Source organism: Argiope bruennichi, chromosome 2 (assembly GCF_947563725.1).
Source record: "Argiope bruennichi chromosome 2, qqArgBrue1.1, whole genome shotgun sequence".
In the NCBI taxonomy this organism is placed as follows: Eukaryota; Metazoa; Arthropoda; class Arachnida; order Araneae; family Araneidae; genus Argiope; species Argiope bruennichi.
Genome location: NC_079152.1, coordinates 89,302,865 through 89,323,306, shown reverse-complemented (window position 1 = coordinate 89,323,306; position 20,442 = coordinate 89,302,865). Strand labels below are relative to the sequence as shown.

General features: G+C 26.3%; 1 protein-coding gene and 1 long non-coding RNA gene across 2 annotated transcripts; both read right to left on the bottom strand.

The window, feature by feature from the left end:
• Positions 1-276: 276 nt before the first annotated feature.
• Positions 277-2,991, bottom strand: LOC129991210 (uncharacterized). Its single transcript, XR_008785837.1, has 3 exons — positions 2,941-2,991; positions 1,094-1,357; positions 277-359 (listed from the first exon to the last, which is right to left on the bottom strand). It is a non-coding gene; the product is annotated as an uncharacterized LOC129991210 (long non-coding RNA).
• A 14,596-nt stretch (positions 2,992-17,587) lies between these two features.
• On the bottom strand, positions 17,588-18,518 carry LOC129991014 (shematrin-like protein 1). Its single transcript, XM_056098196.1, has 2 exons — positions 18,460-18,518; positions 17,588-17,818 (listed from the first exon to the last, which is right to left on the bottom strand). The coding sequence occupies exons 1-2, from the start codon at positions 18,472-18,474 to the stop codon at positions 17,594-17,596; spliced, it is 240 nt and encodes a 79-aa protein (XP_055954171.1). The 5' UTR covers positions 18,475-18,518; the 3' UTR covers positions 17,588-17,593.
• Between the last annotated feature and the right edge of the window lie 1,924 nt (positions 18,519-20,442).

Below are 20,442 nucleotides of genomic sequence, written 5' to 3'. Positions count from 1 at the left end.
ATACCTTTCAGAATAAAAATACCTAAACGTTTTCCGAATTGTAGATTCACTATCTATAAAGGTTTCTTTGTAAAGGAATTTATTTGCAGTATTCGAAATAGTAGGATTATTCAATATTATATTATTGATTGATTAATGAATCTTAGTTTTCTGATTAATTAATCAGAAAAGTAAGATAATTATGAGTTTCTAAAGAAAATATTAATAAAACAGTAACAGAATTCAAGCATCAATGTTTTATTCATTTTAAGTAATTATTATTTTATTACTAATATTAAATAATCTTCCAAGATTTCTTTTCTGGATACTTGATTTATATACCAGTTGAATCATCTTATCTGATGAGGATTCTTAAATTTCTGAAAGAGAAAAATATATAATATTATTATCAAAAATAAACATTAGTTGCAAACAATTTACTGAGAAATTTAAATTATTAATTAAAGAAGCTTCTTGAAATTATTTTGAACGTGATTGAGGTCGTAACTATCTATGAAATCATTTTAATAATTTGCTACTAGCAATAGCTGCTTTTTTATTTTTACGATAATAGAAAAGTAAAAAATTTCCACTATGTTTAGAAAAGTGACAAATTCAGTGAAACCATATAAGAAAAGATTGGAAATGTAAAAAAAGGCTTCTTATATCTGTACCTTCTAAACTTAATTGCTTTGTAGTTTGAAAACGTGAATGAAACGCATTCCACTCTAAGCTTTACTTGTAATGAAAGCAATAACTAAGTAAATAATGCTCATCCTTTAAAAATATGCATATCGTATTTCAAGTAAATTTCTTTGAAGAAAACTGCTTCAAATATAATTTATATTATTTATACTAAAATTTTGTATATACTTAAATTAAAATATCAAAAATATTATTCAATTTTCATAACATTCTATAAATAAATGGAAATTCCAAAGTTTACAAGGAAAAATATTATTAAAAATCTTAAAAACTATCTTGCATTAAATTCAATACTTTCAATATAAAAAAGGAGGATCTAATTTAATCTTATATAATTATCGTGTTTATGATGGCACTGTACCCTTTAAGGTGGACAGTTTATTCGTAAATTTAAAGAACAAATACTTACTGTGTTTTTTTAAAAATAACCGAGTCCTCCCAAGTATCCTCGGTATCCAAGTCCATATCCGCTATAACCGAGGCCGTATCTTCCAAAGTAGTTGTAAGGTCCGAAACCAAGTCCCTCATATCCGAAATATCCGTTTCCGTATCCATAATAATAGGGTGCATATCCGTAGAGACCATAGAAGCCATCATATCCGGGAGTGTGGCGAATGACATCGACGCCGGTCGAGGCGCAAGCGATGGCTGCCATAGCCAAAACAAGAGCGAGCTGCAGAAGAGAAAAAATGCGTCTGATTTTATCTGAATAAAACTTTATAATATACTTAATTAGTTATTCTATGAATTGAACGCGATTTTTTAACTAATAGTTGCAATTTTGTTTTCAGTTGTTTTGGGGGGACGAGCGGATAGTAGTATTCATACAGCTAGCGAGCGTAGTTATGGATACTAAACAGTAATATATACAAGACCATAGCATAATGTTTATATATAATCCGAACTGATATAAGTCGAATTATGACTGTATTTTACAGAATTTGCTCCTCGAAAATCAAACGATGTACATTTAGCATATCTACGTTAAAAGTAGACAAAGAAGAAATTTATTAGAATGAACTAATAGTAAATTATGAAAATATCTCTATTCTCAGATTCGAGAATAACAGTTATTTGGAAGAGAGAAACTTAATAGCCTTGTATCTCTATCAAAATTATTATTTTAAAACAAGTATTTTAAAAGGTATATAACTCGCAAGAAGTGTGTCTCATTCAAAAGTAAATGATATAGTGCTTACTATAGCTGATGACAATTACAGTTTTCGAATCAACAAAAGTTAGGAAAATATTATGTCATTGGTATTGACTCAAGAATACGAATTTCAAGTAAACAGGAACAATTCTAGACATTATAATTCTTGATTTTTAAATTTAGAGAAAATGACAAAATATATACTTCATATATGGAGATTTATAAAGTGCTTAGTATGTTTTTACGAAGTATATACTAAGAATATTCTTACAAAGAAAAAGAACAATTATTTATGAAATTTAAAAGCCGAATTCTGTTCAAATGTTTCAACTAATCTTAAATATATTAGGACTATATTTAGACCTTTCTAATCACGTACTGACTTAATTTAACTCCCCTTATTATTTAAAACAATTGTAACAAACTATAAAGATGAGTTCATTAATAAATAAAATACAAAAGTATAATAAAAAGAGAAAACAATCCGAAGTTCATTTTTTAGGAACCTCAGCTAAATTCATTGATAAGTTTTCAAAACGTTGTTCCCAAACAATGAAATATTTCGCAAGAATGAGTTCAAATCCGAAAGCATTTTCACTAACTACAAAAATTTATGTTTATTTTCTCTGAATCCAGTTATCTTGAGTACATTCGATAAGCATTCTCCCGTACTGGACCGTGTCCGAAAATAAGTCAAATTTTCTTTCTTGAGTCACTCGACACAAATTTAAAAGAAACATCAAGAAAGTATCAAGACAGGAAATGAAGTGAATTATAATTTGGAAGTTAATATGCTATAATATAACATAAAAAATAATTGTTGATTCACCCATTACATTCTTTGAATTTTTTATAATGTTGCAAATTGATTTGGTTTTGAAATTTCAACCTCTATACAGGAATAGAAATAATGATTCTAGAAAGGAAAAAATGTATTGTACTGTGCAATAAATAAAAAAATTAGTTAACATACTAAAATATGTATTACTGGTTCAAACTTCTTAATTTTTTGCATTGATATCTGCATATAAATAAAGAAAAATATGTATAATGATTTGCTCGGTACATAATCACATATTTGAAAACAGAAGAGAAAATCTTACCACGGCCTTCGTCATTTTGCAACACTTGGATATTTCAGGCTTCTCTCAGCGGAAGGTTTTGAAATAATTGCTGTTCGCTTCAGTTTTCGCTTAAATATACGTGGTAGATTTCGCTTGAATAAATGTTTATCTTTAGTTTCAGCATTTAAAATTTTAACTAAGTATAAAAAAAAGATATAAATTCGAGATAAAAGAATGACATAAAATCTTATCACGTTTAGCATGTGTTTCATTGTAAGCAGAATAACATTATTTGGTTATCGGTTTGAAATATCTTCAAAGTGAGAATTTCCTTTTTTGATATAAATCTAACTAAAGATTTCAGATGTTTAACTAGAATTGAATTGCTAATTAGGATATTATGCAATGATATTTGCTGTTTTTTTAATGTAATATCCATTTTTCTTCTTTATCTAGAAACACATGAAGTAAAGCTTTTCATTATTGAGGTAACTCTCAGTGCAGAATTCGTATTTTCAAACTAGTTTATTTAATTTTGTTTAATAAATTCTGATTTAAATATTTTTAAATGTCTTGACTTGAGCTATATTTACATGAAAATACTTTGATCTAGATATTTTTAAAAATAATATATTTCCACGCATAACTTATTATATGTTAGTCTTGCTTTTAAACACATTTGAATGCCTTGGAATAAATATATTTCAAGAAATATCTCACTTGAAATACCTTTATTCATTGGAACATACCCGCATTAAATTCTAGTTTACGCATTTCAGCTTTTAATGAAACAAATCTCTTATTATAACGATCGCTTAATTCTATTCACTTTTTAGGATTACAATAGAATCAGACGTTTTAACAAATATTAGAATGCATTTGATGCAGTTAAAATACTCAAGTATCTGATATAAAAAATTGTATTAACATCATTTAATTGTCTTTGCCTAAATAATATTTTTATATTAATTCACTAAAAGACAGACTTTACTGAAAGTGATATAGAAACTTTGCCACATATCAGCGATCTATTTGTAAGAAAAGAAAATGTATCATTGCTTCATATTTATTCCAGAATATATTCTTGTACCTGTGGAATTCAATATTAACTGCGTTTGTTAATGTTTTCAAAACCGAAAAAAAATATTTTCCCAGTTACTTAGTATTAAAACTTGTCCTTACAGTTACATGAAATTTTTACTTTATATTTAAAGGACACCATATTTACAAGACTGACATTTATCTCTATCAGAACAGTTCAAAATATTAATCATTTAGCATATGTTTAACTTCCAGGTACTTTTCATTGGTAGTGTGTCGTTATGTTACAGATATCACGTGAAGAAACTCATAGATGCGACGTCCAATTGAAGACAATGATTGTTTTACTTTCCATGAGCGATATGCATAGAGATAGCCTAATTATTCGGCATATTTAATAACTTTCAAGGCATATTTAATATATGATATACCAGTAGCATTAATTCAATAAAATTCAGACTTGGTGCATAGACATACTCCTCGATCTTGGCGACGGCATCTACAGGTGATGGTGGTTGTGATGGAATCATTATCACGTTTATAAAAGGTACCATGTTTGCTAATGTTTATAGAAACATCATGTTTTTGCTCTGATGACCTGATATATATAGAGAGACCACCCTTTAAACTGTTAGTAAATCATTCATGTTTGTTACTTAATTATATTGCACTTGAACATTAAATAAGAGTGACATGACCAAGTTTTGGTTCTGCTTCAATGCGTCATTAGTTCTCTAGAAAGAAAAAAAAAATGTTTCGAAAGTTGAAAAAAATACCTTAAAATAAAATGCTATCCATTTTATATTTTGTCAAAATATTTGCACACTAGTTTTAGCATTGCATACTAGTCATAGGAATTTTGTTTAGAATCAATTTTGTGTATTTTAAAAAATAAAAAAATGAATAGCTTAAGCTTTATTTAAAAAAAAAAATCATATTTAAACAAAAAAGTTTTTTTAAACTGATTATTAAGAAAAATTGAAATATTTAAAAGAAGTAAACTAATTATATACCTTTTGGTTATCCAGTTTAATTACAATCAGATGCAGATTGTTCAGACAGAAAATCAGAAGATGCGGATTTTCTACAAAATTATACTTGATCTTTAATTTTCTATAACACATTTCTATGAGATGAACAACAGTTCTTTGACTGTTAAATTATTAAAGATCACAGTCAATCAATATCAAAGATAATATTTATAGCTGTGTACATGTGCGGTATTTTTGTTTCATTGCATTTTCTGGGGTAGTTACGAATAGGAAGTAAATAGGAATTTTTTAAATATAAATCGTCAGTAATTTCTTTCTCCCAAAATACATTCGTTCGACGAATGCAGTTTCACGAAGCATTCTCAGCGAATGGTACACGGACATTCCTCTTACATTCCAGTTTTACAGAAGTAAATTCCTTATAGGAAGATTAAATATTGTAATGGTATGAAGTCATGTATTTCATAACATTTCATAACATACCCGAAGTCATGTATTTCATAACATGACTTCGGGTATGCATATTTGTATATGTATAGTTGATAAGGAAAATTCGCAAGACATCCCGCTGGCTTTGGGTTCGGATTGAAAGAAATTTGAAAATAGTAAAGAATTTAAGGAATAAGGAATTTGACCTTTGACTTCAAGCGTTCTGAGATAATTTCTTTATTATTATCTTTAATTTATAGATAGAATCTAAATTTTTTGAATATTATTTTCTCATAAAAACAAATGATGAACACTTTTTTTGAGAAATTGCATTTATTTAAAGTTTGAAGGTTTAGAATATTAATTATTTTTCAAACAGTACTACAAAATGAAATAATTAAAATAAATCAGACATATAATAATTTTTACTGAAAATGATTTAATTGAAAATGTAATGCGGTTAAATTTATTCAAATATTTGTGCTTTATAAAAATTTTTCTCCGAGTGATCATTTAAAAAAGATACAATTTGCATATGAAGGAATTTCTTTTCATTGGAAGCTAATCAATGAAGACACGTCTTGAAATAAGTAGCACGAATCATGCATCACATTATTTCTGGTGTTTTTTTGCCCCTCTTCTGCATTTTGTTTTATAATGATATTTGTCTGCGTGCGACTCAATTTCTTTGAAATATGACCTTTTACTTGAGTTCTATTGTTTAATGACTCGTCATGATAAAAAATAAAATTGCATTGAAATTTAAAAACTAAACCAGAAAACAAAATAAAATTATATAATTTATTTAGCTATAAGATAAGATAAAAAGAATTAATTATGAAGAAATAAGTGTTCTCAAAGTCAAAAGTATGAAATAGATTTTTAAAATGATACAGGATACCTTCCTTGCAAAATCACATTGTCAAACGTAGGAAAAGTATTTAATGAAAGATGATAGTTTAAATAGTGTGTGCGTTTGTGACAGAAATAAATTCATTTAACTGAATAGATGAAAAAATAGTACGTTTAGTGAATATCATGAAATAAAATATTTGATTGTGAAGATAGTATAATTTCGTCAAAATGCATCATTCACAGAACTAGCTAGTCTTATTTTATCTTATGTATTCTATTTGAGGTACGATTGCCTTAGTTAATGGATACACAAAAATAAAAGTGAAACTTTAAATTTTTAAGCATGTATTAGATTTGAAAAAATACGATCAAAAATATATATAATTATTTTTATTTTATCGTATATTCAGAGATATCGACATAGTTATTGTGTTCCTCAAAGCCGTCTGAAAACCACTTTGCCAGTCCAGATCTCTTCCCCCTATCCCTCAAAATTAGAAAAAAATAAATGATTAAATCAATTAAATATCTTGAGCATTTAAGCTTTAAAATTATTAATCGTTATAAAAAGGTCTTTATATGTATTAATTTATAAATTGTAGCATTTTGGTTGATTTACCGATAAACCTGAAAATTTTTCCTTGCAATTTCAATAAGTATTAAATTTTAAATACAAACTGTTGTATTTATAAATTACAAGTAAGCGCCATATCCATATCCAAAACATCCCTATCCTCCAAGACCCTTATCCATATCCTTACGTTTTACAAGTAACCTTATACATATCCACCAAATTCATAGCTTCCATAACCATCAGATCGACAGCCTCCATAACCACCATCTCTGACACCATAACCGCCATACCCGAGTCAGTATCCGTGTCCTTGTGCTTTTCTGAAATAGCTGCTGCTGATCCTTTGGCCTTGGCCATGGTGACTATAGTAGAGGATGGCGTACAAAGAACTGGCCGCAATGGCTACAAGAGCCAAGACGAAGATTTGCAAAAATTTAAGAATATTATCAAAATATATTTGATGTATGTACTTACAATATAGTATATAGTACATTCAATAGTTCCATTGTTAATAGAAACATTTCCCATAACAGGGAGATATAATTACAAATATCTTGGAAAGCGCACCAAAAAAAAAAGGATTTCCAAAGGGAATATATATATATATATATATATATATATATATATATATATATATATATTTGGAACGATGTTACAAATATTCGCTACAAATATACAATGGTTTCATACGATATTTCCAACCTTTTAATAATGAGATGTCCGGTTTAATACATCAACATATATTGCTTTAGTTTTTGTAATGTGAAATTGAGTATAAATGCTTCTTCGAATGTATTTTACCGTTTACCACTATGTAACTTGCAGGCACATGTCTCCCTTCCTGTTTCTCATAAACATGTTAGATATTTTGACAATTTCTTTTGCGAAGATGCCAGAAAAGCTTATAATGAAACTATATGAAAAATGACAATGTAAAGAGCATGAAGTTTTTACAAAAATATAAATTTGGAATGAATAAAATAAAGAATTCAAATTGAAATTATTGAAATTTAATAAAATATTGTAATTATCGTTAAAAACATTTTAACGGAAATTTCCAAGTTAATATTTTAATAAAGAATAAATATCATTTAAAAAAAATCTAAGCCGAAATGTTTTTTGACACATATAACTTAGATATTTTTCGGTCATTTTAATGCAATTCATTAGTATTGTTTCTAGACCGAAATATCTGAATTATATACATTAAAATTCTCAATTTGATGCTTCCCTGCGCGATTCTTTTAACTGTATTATTGCTAATTTGTATGCAAATATCTTAGTTAAATTTCCGGGGGTTTTTTCGTAATTCTAAGCATAATAAATTTTCTAAAATCGAGTATATTAATTGATAATCTAGCACACAGATTTTACAAGTAAGCGCCATAGATATATCTAAAGCCTCCATATCCACCATATTTTTCTAAAACTTTGTATCCATAGCGTCCGTAACCACCATATTTGACACCATAACCACCGTAATCTAGTCTGTATCCGTATTAATCTAGCTCAGCTTAATTTTCAATTTAGAAACTACAAAATCCTACAAAAAAATTTACGGCTACAAAATCCTTCATTTCGTAAAGTTTCAATAATTACTAATAATTTATTATTTTTATAAATGATTATTTGCAAATATTTTTCCTGTAAATAAAATCATGCATACAATCATGAATTAATATGTTATGGATGGATGAAGTATTACTTGGAGGTGTTGAAAACTTTTTTCAGGAAATATATTTACTTTTCTCATTTATTTTTGCATTACCTTTCTGGGTTTGTTCTAGGTCTTTTTTGCCTTCATTTTTAAAAAAATTACAATATTTTGTTTCTATTGTTTTTATTGCTTGCCCTTTTTCATAATTTTTTTTTTGTTAAAATAGTATCTTATGAAGTATTTACTTATTAAATTACGTCTCAGCTTTCTAAAAACCAAATTTTTAATATTGATGCTCGCATGAGCATATTTCGTCATCAGAGAAAAATTTAATTAATTTATTGAAATTCAAAGCTAATAATTTTTAAAAAAATCTAACAACCGATATGCCAAATGTAATTTCTCGTTGGAAAATGCTATAAAAACTTATATATTTCTCCCAACTGCTCTAACAAGCATTGGAACTAAAAGTAAAAGAGCAATCTCCAACATTTTTTATAATTATGTAATATTAAGAATTTTTATTCAGTTTTGATTATTATAAAAAATGTCATGTTAAATTGTGAATTTCGTCCATTTCATTTTTAAGAATGCCATTTTACATTTATATTATGAAATAAAAGAAATGCAAAACCTTTATTTCTTTTTAATGTATATCATGTAACGTTATATAAATATTATTCCCGTAAGCATGGCAGGAATAATTCATTTTTTTTTTTGCATATAATTGTGTTTGATTTCTTTTATATTCTTTAGAACTTTTTCTTGGGATTGTTTGTTTTCAATATTTCCCAAAAATTGCCTTACTTTTGTGAATTTTGTTATATATTTGTTGAGTTGTTACAGTTGTCTCTTCATAGCCGCCAAAAAATCATATAAATCAATAAAATTTTGTATTATGCAAAATATCTAAATTATTTTCTGAAATGCAGACTGATTTTTCTAAATGACTTTTTTTTTTCGGAGGGCAATATACAATACACAATACTCAATACTGTAATTATAGTAATGAGAAAAAGCAAAATAATTATATGTTTCTGAAGAAAATGATAACAAAAAAAAAGGAACATAACTCAATCGGCAATATTTTATTTATCTTTAACAGCATTATATCAACTTTTCATTCTTGTTTAGCTGATTCATAGGACACACTTTTCTGTTACAGATTTTAAAACCCTGCAAAGAGAAAAATGTCTAATATTATTATAAATTAAAAAATAATATTAAAAATATTCATTATTATTATTATTGCTTGAATAATCTTTCGAATAATAGAATAAACTAAGAGCTTCCAAATTTTTAGAAAAGAGACACGCTGTAATGAAATCCATATAAGCAATAAATTTGAAATTTAAAGAAACGCTTCTTATTTATAAATCTACTGAGTCTAATTGCTTGGTAAATTAAATGTATAAGTGAAACGCATTTTACATTTTGATTTTCTTCTAATGATAGCAATAACTAAATTTATAATTTTTGAAGTAATTTATTTTATTTATACTATTATGGGATAGTGCTTAAACATTAAAAAAAATGAAATTAAATCTCCATATTATGTTGTACATAAATAAACATTCGAAAGTGTTGAAAGGAAAATATTATTAAAAGCTTTAAGAAAAAATATTCATATATTGCATTCAGCACTTTCTGTATAAAAAGGACATTTCATTTAATCTTATTGGAATTTATATGCTGAAACAGTAGCCTTTATGTTGAAAAGTTAACGCAAAAATTAAAAGAACAAATGCTTACTGGTAAACGGTTTTTAAAAATAACCATAATAACCGAGTCCTCCCAAGTGTCCTCGGTATCCTAGACCATAGTAGTTGTAAGGTCCGAAACCAAGTCCATCATATCCGAAATATCCGCTTCCGTATCCATAGTAATATGGTGCATAACCATAGAGACCATAGAAGCCATCATATCCGGGAGTGTGGCGAATGACATCGACGCCGGTTGAAGCGCAAGCGATGGCTGCCATAGCCAAAACAAGAGCAAGCTACAGAGGAGAAAGAATACAAATTAGATTTTATCTTTATAAAAATAAATAATTTGCTTAATAAATTATTCTATGAATTAATGTTAAAAGACCCAAAAAAAGAAAGAAATTGATGTTAAAAGACTCAAAGCATGTATGAATTAGGAAAGATTTTTCAATATTAATAATTAATAATACATTTTTTTTCATTTCTATCCTTGGATTCGAGATGAATTATATAATTTTATATCTTCATGAAAAAGATGTTTTAAAATAAGTAGTTCATAACTATTGACCCAAATAACTTTGTCTCGATTTAAAAAAAATGATTCAAAAATTGCTGTAATTGGCTACAATTTTAATTGTCAAATCAACAATAGTTAGGAAAAATAATATGTCATCCGTAAGTGGTACAACAAACAATAAGCATTTCGTGTCAATGAAAAGATTTCTCTTCATTAAAATGATTTATTTTTAAATTTAGATCCTCTTAAAATGAAATTTTTTTAACTATATGTACAAAGCATAAAGTACGCATGTACAAGGAATATTTATTCATTCATACAAATAATTTTATTTATGGTGTATAAAAGCTAAATTCTGTTCAAATTCTACAACTATTCTTAAATATATTATGATTATAATCAGGATTTTCTAATTACGCACTGATGTAATTTAACTCATGCTTTCCATTTTTTTCAAATCTTCGATGCTAACTACAAAGGTGGACTAGTTAAAAAAGTAAGTGTTAAAGTATAAAAATAGCAAGAAACAAGTCATAGTGTAATTTTTCAGAAACTGAGCTATATTCATTGGTAAATTGGAGAACGGCACTGATAAAGAATGTAATATTATGCAAGAAAGAGGACAAATAAGAATGTATTTGTGCATATTATTTAATAAAATTCTTCTTATTTATTTTTTAACTCTTGCTCTACTGTTAATTGGAATTCATTTACTCTCCCGTATTGGATCTGGTCCAAATGTACCAGTAAAATTTTCTTCTAGAGAGTTTTAACAAAAATTTAAAAGAAACATCAATAAATTAACGTTAGGATATGAAGTTAAATGAGTAATAATCATAAGTCAATTGAAATTTAATGAGTAACAATGCATATGAAATAAAAACCGTAATATTCTTTTAAACTTTTATGTTATTGCAAAATGATTTCTGACTGAAAATTCAGCTGCTATACAGGAATAATGATTTTAGAAAGTAATGGAAAGTTCATGTACTCTAAAATTATTGAAAAAACGAAAAAATGTATTGCAGGCTCAAACTTTTAATTTTTAGCTAAAACAGAAAACCAATATATTGTACATCATTTTTTTGCACTAATGTTTATATATAAATGAACAATACAATCATTTGCACCTTGAAGAATAAACATGTTTAAAAACAGAATAGAAAATCTTACCACGGCCTTCATCATTTTGCAGCACTTGGATATTTCAGGCTTCTTTCAACGGAAGGTTTTGAAATAATTGTTGTTGGTTTCTGTTTTTCTCTTATATATACACGGTAAATTTAACTTGAATGACAGTTTACTTTATTTTCGACATTTAAAAGTTTAATGAAAAATAAAGATACATATTTAAAGATAAATGTTAAAGATACATGTATAAAGATATATTTTTCAGATTAAAAAATCATATAAAATCATGTCTCGTTCAGCATGTGTTTCATTGTAAGCAAAGTGGTATTACTGGAATTATGTTATCGGATTGAGATATCTTCTGCGCCAGAAAATCTTTTTTAGATAAAAATCTGAATAAAGAGTTTTGATGCTTAACTTCAACTGAATTGCAAATTAGGATATCACGTGAAGAAATTTTTGTTTTTTAATGTAACATTCATTTTGATCCTTTATCTAGAAATGCATGAAGTAAAGTTGATTCATTAAAAATTGAAAGCATAGTTCGTATTCTTGAATTAATTTTAAAAGTTTTCATTGAATTCTGAAATTAAGTTTTCTTTTTATTGTTATAGCTGTATTTTAATATAGACTTATTTTTTTAAATTTATATTTAATTCTTAATATTTGGAAATATATTAAAAAATTAATATATTTTGATGGATAATATATTTATGTGATCCTCCATTTTAAATACATTTTGATATCTTGTAATAATTTTTTCTTATGCCGTTACTGAATGAAACGTATCACATATTACTAAATGAAATGTATCAAATATTACTGAATGAAACATATCACATAATTTCTACTGTCGTTACTGAATGAAACATATCACATAATTTCTACTGTCGTTACTGAATGAAACATATCACCATGTAATAATAGTTTACACAATTCATAGCATTTAATGACACAATTCATAGCTTTTGATAAAGCAAATATGTTATTATGAATGTCATTTAATACTATTCGATTTTTTCGATCACATTAGTCTGAGATTTTATAATAAGAATGCATCTGATGAGGTAAAAATATTCCGCTTTCAAGGGATATAATATAGAAAATTATCCAAATATTAATTTTTTGTCTGTACTTAACGATTATTCATGTTTTAATTAAACAAAAGAAATGTTTGAAGACATATGTTATTGAATGTGATGCAGAAACTTTGCTTAACATAATTTTCTTATATATTTTGTTATAATTAAAAGAATAAACGAAATCAGGTGACATATTTGTAATCCATTTCTGAGAAAGAAGATTTATTATTATTCGATATAGATTTTAAAAATATATTCTTATTTATCAGGAATTTAAGCTCACTGCGTTTGTTGATGATTGAAAACATGAAAAATCTATTCTTCCAATTATTTAGTTCCACATAGAATCCAAAAGAAATCCAAAGAGAAGTAGAAATCCAAAAACGGTCGGATTGGTGTTGTTGTGCCTCAAATAGCGCATCGTTTTTTTTTTTTTTTTTTTTTTTTTTTTTTTAGAGAGAGATTTAGCTCTACAATTGTCAAACAGATGAGGAAATGAGTTCCTATCGATGGACAGTGCTTTGAATCATGAAAAGGTAACCACTTTTTAAGAATAAAGCCTCAAAATTTAGACAGAAATGTCGGAAGCAAAGTTGAATGCCTAATTAATAATTTAGAATTAAGTTAAACAGATAAAAGCTTTTATATATTTAATAGGCATCAAAGCACAATAATTTATTGATTTATGACTTAATTAATTCTTCAATAAAGTTTCAAATATCATGAATAATATATTATTTTTGGAATTTATTAATTGCAAGTATTGCAAACAATTTCACCGAACTTTTTGTACTTTTTCGAGTATTTTTCGGCCATTTTCATAGGTTTGCTCTCTTATTTGCTTTATATAAATCAATTTCATAATATTTGAAAAAAATCTTTTCATTTTATCACAAGTGTATAATGCTTCGTTTCTACCATCTTCTGAAGGCTACATTTCACTATTTAATCATTCTTAGTGATAGAGTATTTATCAAAGAGGTTAGTAAAAAAATCGTATCTGAAATTCGAAATTAAAAATCATATTTTCAATCTTGATATGTTTGTGCGATACAAAATGCAATTTTTAATTATCACAGAAATGTATACAACTATTTACAGTATATTAAACTTAGTGCTACATTTAAGACCGTTTTTATAAATGAATCATTTAAAAAAGATAATTATCTATTCCAGAAAATTAAATTAACAAAAAATTTAAAAAAAAATCGGCTTCTTTTGCAGAGAAATTTTTTTATTGAAATACAATTTAAATTTTATTTAGACATGAAGAGAACTCAAGCAATGCTCAGCTTGATTTTTTTGGCTTATTGACGCAAGAGCCATTCTTTGATCATTTTTGTGCCTGGTTAAGATTGTATTTTTTAAAAAAAAAGATATTTTATGCCAATAATGAGAAGCAGTGAAAAAATGAAAAAATTGTCTAAAAAAGAAATGTCGAAAATGCATGGAAAAAATGCAAAGATGAAAATAAACTAAAGAGTAAAATCTAATGCATTTTAGAAAGGAAAAGACAGTTGATTATGTTGTATTTTGCCAATGAATGTCAAACGAATAACAGAATTTGCCGAATGAAATGAAATCTTTCAACATTTAAAAGAGGGCATTCCGCCAAAATAGAGTTGACAGACTGTCACAATGAGGGCTTGTTTTCCCATTGTTACAAAGATTTCATTAGTTAAAAGATTTCAGTGATTGTAGATTACTAAATGAGCATTGTAGAAGATTATTTGTTACAAATATTTTCTGAAATGTTAACCCGTGCAAGTTGAATTGCAATGATTTCTGCCGTAAATGTGGAACATGAATGGCAAGTTTCAAGACATGTTTTTTTTTTCCAGAAGGAGTGCTAAAATGAAACATCATTGTAGTTGTTTAAGGTTTCATTTTTTTATTCATCGATAATTATAGGATTAATACTTCGATAATATAATCCTTGTTCAGAAAAAAAAATACAGAGATCCTGTCAAATAATATACACTGTTTTACATTTGGAATTTTTTTTAAAAGCGTTTAATTAATAAAAATCATTAAATTTCCCAAGAGGAATACCGTTTGTTGCGTGAGCAAATAATTTTCAATTGCTGAAGTTTAGGCATCCTTGTGAAAAAAAATGGAATGGGAATTTGCTATGTACTTGTAGAACTAAAAAGAGACAAAGCTGAAAATTATAGAAAGCATGATTACAGAAAGATGAAATTTTAAAATAATGATGTAAGACCGATTTGTCATGTTAACTTAAAAAATAAATCATAATAATCAAAATAGAAATTTTGAGCAAACAATCTTGTAGATTACCCAAAATATTCTGAGTGCGGAATGAAGTACAGGATCCAGTTTCTGAAGAAGTGTTTTCCTAGAAGATTTATAGATCCGTAGTTAATTTTAGAGAGCAGAATGATTTTATAAATGCGAATCCTTGGTAACCAACCTGCACTCCATTTGTTGAATGAATGCACACATCATTTTCTCATTTTATCCTTAAAACCATTAATGGGCCAAAAATTTTAACTTTTTGCCAAATATGATTCCCAGGAATCGGTACTCATTCATAAATGCTTTTCTGTTCTCATCATGTTCTATTTTAAGTTTCAAATGGACGTTGCGTTTAAGATAGAAACGTATTACTGCTGTTTTTCATGACGTTAAGGCAATCCTATTAACAACAGACTATTTTTGTTATAAAATTCTTCCTCAAATTAAGAATAATTCATTCTCAGTTAAATAAAATTATATATATCTGAAATTAATATATAATATTGATATTGTCTTATAATCACCTCTTATCAATGGCCTGGCTAATAAATAGGGTTACGAGACATTTCCTTTGCTAAAATGTGAAATGATAATCGGTTTGAAAATTCAAAATGCTTTTTAATGCATATCGAAATTTTTGAAAGCCGTTTTGTTTTGTAAAGTGAATATTATTCATAATTAAAAAAATAAATAAGACTCCGATTAACATATTTAATAAACAGTTGAAGAAGAATTTTGCCCAACAAATCTCAAGCAATGGAAAATATGTTAGAGTATTTAGTGTATTTGTACAAAAAGTAAAAACAAAGAATCATTAATCAGTGTATATAGAAAATTCATTTCGAGATAAAATTGCCCTTCTTTATGGATTCCTGTCATTAATAATTTAATAAATTTCTCGAATGAAATTAGGTTAGAATACAACATTTTTTTTTTAATTCAAAATAAACGCAATTTTTTATGATTATGTAATATTTAGAAATGTTAAACTTTTTTAATTATTAACAAATTTTGCTTTGTTAAATTACTATTTCTGTTCATTTCTTTTTTAAGAATTCTTTCTTGCATTTATATGATCAAATAAGAGAATATTATTCTTTTATTTTTTACTAAAGTATATCAAATTACGTTATATTTATATTATGTTCCTAAGTATGGCAGGAATTATATCATTTTTTTTCATATAATCCCCTTTTATTTATTTATTTTTTAAGTTTTCCTTCGAACGTTTTGTTTTCAATTTTTTTTTTTTTTTGGAAATGTCTTTACTTTTGTGCGTTTTATAATATATTTGTTGAGTTCCAAAAATTGTCTCATCATGGCTCCCAAACATTGTATAATTCAATAAAATTTATATTAAGCAAAAAAAAAAAAAGAATGAAAAGGCGAATTTTTGTGAGTAATATATCTAAATTATTGCAAATGTCTAGATTAAAGTTATGTCTAGATTAAAACAAGATTGTTTTTTCTGAAAGATTTCATTCTGAACTGTCTGATATGCCACATTCAAAATTGTATGTGTAGTAATCAGAAAGAGTAAGATAATTGTCTGTTTATGAAGAAAATAATAATTAAAAAATAAATTCAATTCAATAATGAACACTTTATTTATTTTTTTACATTAATCACACAAGTTTCCATTTTGAGATAACTGATTCAAGGACAAATTTTCTGTCACATATCTTTCCAATCCTGCAAAGAGAATAATATCTAATATTATTATTAAAAATAAAAAATAAAATAGTCACAAATAATTGTCTGACGAATTAAAAATACTGATTTTAAAATCTTCTAGAAATGTTTTTAATCGATTTTCAAATACTTAATATCAATGAAACCATTTTCATACTTTACTATTAGCAAAAGCTGTTTATATAATTTTTCTGATAATAGAACAAAGTGAGAATTTTGAAAATCTTTAGAAAATAGGCACAATGAAATGAATCCATATAAGAAATAAATTTGAAATTAAAATAAAACTTTTATTACTAAATCTTTTAAACCTAATTGCATGGTAAATTCAATGAATAAATGAAAAGTATTTTAAATTTAGATTTTTTCTAATGAGAGTAAAAACTAAATACTTGATGGACTTCTTTTAAAAGTATACTTAACACATTTGAAATAAATTTCTTTGAAAATACGGCTTTAAAATATATTAGGAAGACTTTATTTTCTTTATACTAATATGGAAAATTGCTTTAAACTTTAAAAAAATAAAATTCAACAATCATATTATGTTGTAAATAAATATATACTAGGAAATTTTAGAAGCTGAACATGGTTAAAAAATTAAAGCAAAAAATATTCATATATTATATTCCATAATTTCTGTATAAATAAATGAAAATTCTTTTAGTATATCACTGGAATTTTTATGTTGGAAATGTAGGTTTTAAGGTAGAAAGTAATGCAAAAATTAAGAGAAAAAATGCTTACTGATAACTGGTTTTTAAAAATAACCGAGTCCTCCTAAGTATCCTCGGTATCCTAGACCATAGTAGTTGTAAGGTCCGAAAGCAAGTCCATCATATTCAAAATATCCGTTTCCGTATCCGTAATAGTAGGGTGCATATCCGTAGAGACCATAGAAGCCATCATATCCAGGAGTGTGGCGAATGACATCGACGCCGGTCGAGGCAAAAGCAATGGCTGCCATAGCCAAGACAAGAGCGAGCTGCAGAAAAAGTAAGAAACTAAATTGACTCATTCAGCTAATGTCATTGATAAATTGGAGAACATTGCTGTTAAAAATATAATATTATGCTAGAAATAACACAATTAAGAATGCATTTTTGAATTTATTACATAAAATACTCCTTAATTTATCTGTAACCCGTGCTCTACAGTTCATTGGGATTTATTCATCCATTCTCCCGTATTGGATCTGGTCCGCATTTATCAATCAAATTTTGTGTAATCGAAAAAAAATTTAACAAAAGAGTCAATAAACTAAAGTTAGAAATGAAGTTAATAATCAATCCAAAGTTAATGAGTAATGATGTAAAAAAAGGGCATTGGCCGTGATATTTTATCAAACTTTTATATTGTTTTGAATTCATTTATGACTGAAAATTCAACTACTATAAAGGAATAGGAATAATAACTTTAGAAAATATTGGAATGTTTTAAATACTTTGAAATAAATAAAAGATACGGAAAAATGGGATTCAGGTTCAAACTTCTAATTTTTGCAAAAATAGAAACCATATATATCGCATATCATTTTTTTACACTAATATTTTCATATAAATAAGCTATACAATCATTTGCACGATGAATAAAAATCAGGTTTAAAAACAGAATAGAAAATCCTACCACGGCCTTCATCATTTTGTAGCACTTGGATATTTCAGGCTTCTTTCAACAGAAGGTTTTGAAATAATTGCTGTTGGCTTGAGTTTGTCGCTTATATATACTTTGAAGATTTCGCTTGAATGACTGTTTACCTTAGTTTCAGCATGCAAAATTTTAACGAAGTGCAAAACAAAGATAGATATCTGAGATTAAAACAGTTGCATAAAATTATGTTTCGTTTAGCACGTGTTTCATTGTAAGCACAATGGCATTACTAGACTTATGTTATCGGTTTGAGATATCTTCTGCGTACAGAAAATCTTTTTCAGATAAAAATTGACTAAATATTTTTGATGCTTAACTTTAAATGAATTGCAAATTAAGATATTACATAATGAAATTCGGGTTTTTTAAATGAAATATTTATTTTTCTCCTTTATCTAGGCATGCATAAATAATGCTTATTCATTACCGAATTAAAATTTGAAAGCGTAGTTCGTATTAGCGTAGTTAGTTTATTTAATTTTGGTAAATGAATTCTGATATTAAGATATTTTTTAATACAAATACAATTTAATATCAAGTTGTTTGTGATATAAGTTTGCATCCAAATATTTTGATCTATAATAAACGATTAATATAGTCCATGATATTATATATTATCTTCGTTTCTCGATGTATTTTGATGGCTTGGAATAAATTTATTTCTAGAAATATCTCTCATAAATCTCTTTGTTATGAAGTTCTTAATACTTTTACACTTTTTAAGATTACAATAATTCGAAACATTAAAAAAAAACATTAGTTAAAAGCAATTAATGCAAAATATTCTGATATCACTGAAAGAAACATGGAAATGTGTCATAACAATATTTCTTGTCTTTGCCTTACTATTATTTATATTTTAAATGAATAAAAAAAATAATTGAAGACATATGTCACTGAATGCGATATAAAAAATTTTACTAATATATTTTTTTGCATATTTTGTTGTCATTAGAAAAAGGGGAGAATTCACCTACTGGCAATCCATTTGTGAGAAACGAAGTGTTGTTATTATTATTCGATTTTGGTTTTAAAAGATGTTCATGGAAATCAAGGAATGCTTGGAAATCAAGATTTCTACGTTTGCTGATGAATTGAAACGTGAAAATATATTTTACCAATGGTTAAATATTAAAACTGTTCTATACACATATGTGAAATATTTGCATATATAATGATTATATATGCATATATAATGATTATGCATATATATGGTGAAATGCATATATAATGATTATGCATATATAATGAAATGCATATATATGGTGAAATGCATATATAATGATTATGCATATATAATGATTATGCATATATAATGATTATGCATATATAATGATTATGCATATATAATGATTATTGCATTTACTAGACAAAAATTTGACCTTTATCAGAATTATTCAAAATATTAAGCATTTAGCATAGATTTTCCCCAAGGTACATATTTTTGGCTATTAATTTAGTGTGTTGTTGTATTACTGAACCTAACTCTTCGATGCGATGTCCGATTAAAGACAACGATTCCTTGACATTCCAAGAACCAACAATTTTTCTTCATGCTTTATATCTTTGAGAGCATATTAAGCACAATACACTTGCTTCCGCCTTAATTTCGTAAAATTAATGCTTGTTGCACAAACGTACTGCACTATAATAGTGATGACATCCACACTTGATTGTGGTTGTCTGTGAACCATTACCCTTTTATAGAAAATATCTCGTTTCCTTATGTTTATGTATATATTTTAATATATATATATATATATATATATATATATATATATATATATATATATATATATATATATATATATATATATATATATATATATATATATATATATATATATATATATATATATATATATATATATATATATATATATATATATATATATATATATATATAAATATATTACTTAAAAGAGATTTTAAATCCCTTGTTTTGTCTGTTTTTATTAT